Source organism: Pollicipes pollicipes, unplaced genomic scaffold (assembly GCF_011947565.3).
Source record: "Pollicipes pollicipes isolate AB1234 unplaced genomic scaffold, Ppol_2.1 Scaffold_5724;HRSCAF=6776_pilon_pilon_pilon, whole genome shotgun sequence".
Taxonomy (NCBI): domain Eukaryota; kingdom Metazoa; phylum Arthropoda; class Thecostraca; order Pollicipedomorpha; family Pollicipedidae; genus Pollicipes; species Pollicipes pollicipes.
The window spans coordinates 5,284,702-5,288,178 of NW_023596746.1; the positions used below are offsets into that span (position 1 = coordinate 5,284,702).

The following is a 3,477-nucleotide window of genomic DNA, read 5'->3' on the forward strand; positions in this document are numbered from 1 at the left end:
TGATGTCTTTGGGCGGGGAATGAAAACCAAAATGGGGACGTGGCGGCTAAGCAAAAACTTCTTAATACGGTGCATACAAGGCCATGTAATAGGTGTATATATATGGCATGGAGCATGGAGGCCAACGCGAGGAGTCTTCCTGTTTTATTATTATTTACGATATGTTCCGCCTCAAAACGACGAATGATGTACAATGTTTTTTAAACGCTAGGTGCTATTGTATACGTACACCTCTTCATTTACGTGCATATGCAATGCAATGGAAACCAAAAGTGTGTTATTGCATGCCTGTCCACCGACCAGTGAGCCAAGTCTGATGTGCAACGGGCAATGTTGGATATTCTTCAAATAGTTCACCTTTTTTGGAAAAAGAAATCCTTCTGCTAAAAAATGTGGACTACTTGAATTATCCTGGCTTCCACGAACCATTTGCATAGGTCTAAAAACGGTGAGCAATTACATCTGCTGTATTTCAGTGCTTTAACAAACTTCAGACCATCATATTCTGTTGAAACCACCTTCCACCAGGGAGCATAAGACAATGAAAGGACCGATCGCGTAGATTGGTCGCACAAGTTTATGACGGAATATGACGTAATTAACATCATTAATGGGCAGCAATCACCAGATTCCTCCTCCTGATTAAACAGAAATCGGGGTGCATTGCTTGTGTCACCGGCGATCCAAAGAAACACTGAAGCCAACTTACTTGCATGGATTACATTCCAATACTGACCCACCACCGATTCCCAAACGGGCAGCCGGAGAGTGCCTGACGCACGGTCGGCCGGATTTCCGGAGTTCTCTCGTCCGCTACGGCTGACGTCCCTCCGTGTCCGGCATCAGGCGGCAGGGCTGGCCTCCGCCCCGTCAGCAGGAGCCGACGGCGGACACTCGCTCCGCACGGCGTGCCGCCAGGGCTCGTTGATCGGGACGCCCTGCCAGAAGCGCACGCGCTCCTCGAACAAACGCTCGCCGACCGACGGCTCCGAGTTGAGCCGCATATGGCGCTGGCTCTGCGAGGTGAAGATGGGCCAGTCCGGCATCGGCAGCACGTCAGAGCTTGGCCGACCGGTGCGAGCGAAGCTGGTCCACACGCTGACCATGAAGCGGATCATGCGGTCATCCGGCGAACCGGGCACTGTCGGCGACCGCTCGTCGCCGCTGAAGAGGTAGAGCAGGTCGTCGCCGTGGGTGGGACCGAAGTCTGGCGCTCCTGGGGCAAAAATGGAAGCTAGTGACTGGCGGCCCGGTCCCGTGTGGTCCAGCAGATATTTGTAGACGGGCGCGTGCTCTGAGGCTAGCCGGATCTCCTCAGAAAATGGAGCGGTGTAAAAGCGGTCAGTGACGACGCGAACCAGCGGCAGAAGGTTGTCAGAGTTGACTGTTGCGTTGCCGACGTAGAAGTTGTAGACTTTGGTGGCCTGCTCCAGTGCATCGGCGCCGCAGTCCAGGATAGGCGACTCGGCTTTGGTGTTGAGGTCTGACAGGAGACCCCAGAGCGTGATGTTTCCAGCGAACAGGCCGTCCGGAGATATCGTGCGTAAAACATCAGGAAGAAATATGGTGCCCTCCTCTTCCATCACGCCGTTCATCCACGGAACCAAATTGAAGTTTCCGGTCTCCAAGATCGTCCTCGGGTCGTCGGGTAGAAACGGTGACTCAGATTCGCGATCAACGCGAGGTTGGAAGTACCTCTCCTGTTCGGCGTCCAAGATAAGAATCGCACCAAGCAGGTCGTATGCAGGTACGCCTCTGACACAATCCACCATGGATGACACGTCATCAGTGGTGCAGTTCACGAGATTTGCCAGCTTCTCCGCCAGTCCATATCGTCTACCAGAGGCGACGTAGCTTGCCATCGAGGGACCGGACTGGGTGATGGCATGCTGGAACAAACCCTTGGCGAGGGGGCTCAGCACCAGCAGAGAGACACTGGATCCGCCTGCTGACTCTCCGAAAATGGTCACCGCCTTTGGGTCGCCCCCGAAGCTGGCGATATTGTCCTGAACCCATTGCAGCAGCATGACCTGGTCCAGAAGGCCGTAGTTTCCGGGCGCGTTTATGTCATGCGTCGTGAAGAACCCGAACGGTCCCAAGCGGTAGTTGAACGTCACCAGCACCACACCACCGTCCATCAGAAATTGAGGTCCGAAGAAATCGCTGTTTCCGTCGCCGAAGAAGAAGCCCCCCGAGTGGATGAACACCATGACGGGCAGCCCGCCTGCCGCACCCTCCGCTGATGGCAACTGCGGCGTGTACACGTTGGCGAACAAGCAGTCCTCGGAGCCATCGCGCGTCTTGTTCTTCAGCAGGTTCAACTGGTAGCAGATGCTGCCGTGCTCCATGGCATCCACCACACCCGACCAGACTCCGTGACGCTGCGGCGGCTGGAAACGGAGCGCTCCGAGCGGCGGGCGAGCATACGGGATCCCCTTGAAGCTGTAGAAGGTCCTGCCGGCCGAGCTTCTCCCCACCACGCCTCTCAGCAGGCCCTCGCGGATCGCGACGAGTGGGCGAGACCCTTGGTGGTCACATCCCACCGCCACCACCACCAGCAGCGTCACGCTCAACAGCGTCTGCATCACGATGCACGCGTAGGCTTCTGGTCTCCGCTGACGGGTAGCCACGGCAGCCGACTTTGCGAGGCACCCAGCCGCTGGCCGGACCGTGAACAACTCGGGGTGCTCCCGGATACTTGAAGGCCACCACTGGCCGCAGGCAGCCAATCAGCGTCGCTTGGCAAATGACGTCATAGGGTCACCCCAGACGTAGGTCTGGCAGGTGCTGAGAATGGAATGCCAGTGGGACAAACTTGCACGGACCTGTTGCTTCTGAGCGACGATTAAGGTAGTTGAGTTCCAACTGCCATGCATCTGGTAGGTGTTTGCTCAATGGCAGCTTTGCGCAACATTCGCTACACACCCAGGCTTAGGGGCCATCCATAACTTAGGTCCGTATTTCTCGTCATTTTGTAACATTTTCGACCCCGTTACGCTCTGATGTTGCCAGAACATTGTCTTTCCCTAACTACACTCTGCTGCAGTTAACGCCCTCAAAATGTAGCGCTCATTTGTTCCCTATTTTGGGTGGTGGTGCTGAGCAAAAAACAGACGTGTTGCTTGTCACGTAGGAAACCAATGGCATCCGGGTTTCGGTTCTAATTTAAAGAAAAGAATCTAGCATGATCTGCAACCACGTCTGGCCATAAGATCATGCGGTCAAAAGAGATAAATCTGAAAAGATCCAGGATTCTCAAATGTCTTTGGATGAGAACTTAAACAAAAGTCACGATACCAGAATATATTTCAAATCTGTCTAAATGCAAGCTGTCTGGTCAGACCGTACGATTATGCATCGCCGCAACATGATCACGATTTGACTTCTGCATGATTAGCACATGAAAGGCAGAATTGTCAACCCACAAAAGAGCTGAAGAGCCCGTGCCCGAAAGAGGCCTGGTTCTTGGTGACGAGT

General features: G+C 54.4%; 1 protein-coding gene across 1 annotated transcript; it reads right to left on the minus strand.

Moving 5' to 3' along the window:
- Positions 1–452: 452 nt before the first annotated feature.
- On the minus strand, positions 453–2,660 carry LOC119102518 (carboxylesterase 1E). The gene has a single exon (XM_037225902.1). The coding sequence runs from the start codon at positions 2,583–2,585 to the stop codon at positions 843–845; it is 1,743 nt and encodes a 580-aa protein (XP_037081797.1). The 5' UTR covers positions 2,586–2,660; the 3' UTR covers positions 453–842.
- Between the last annotated feature and the right edge of the window lie 817 nt (positions 2,661–3,477).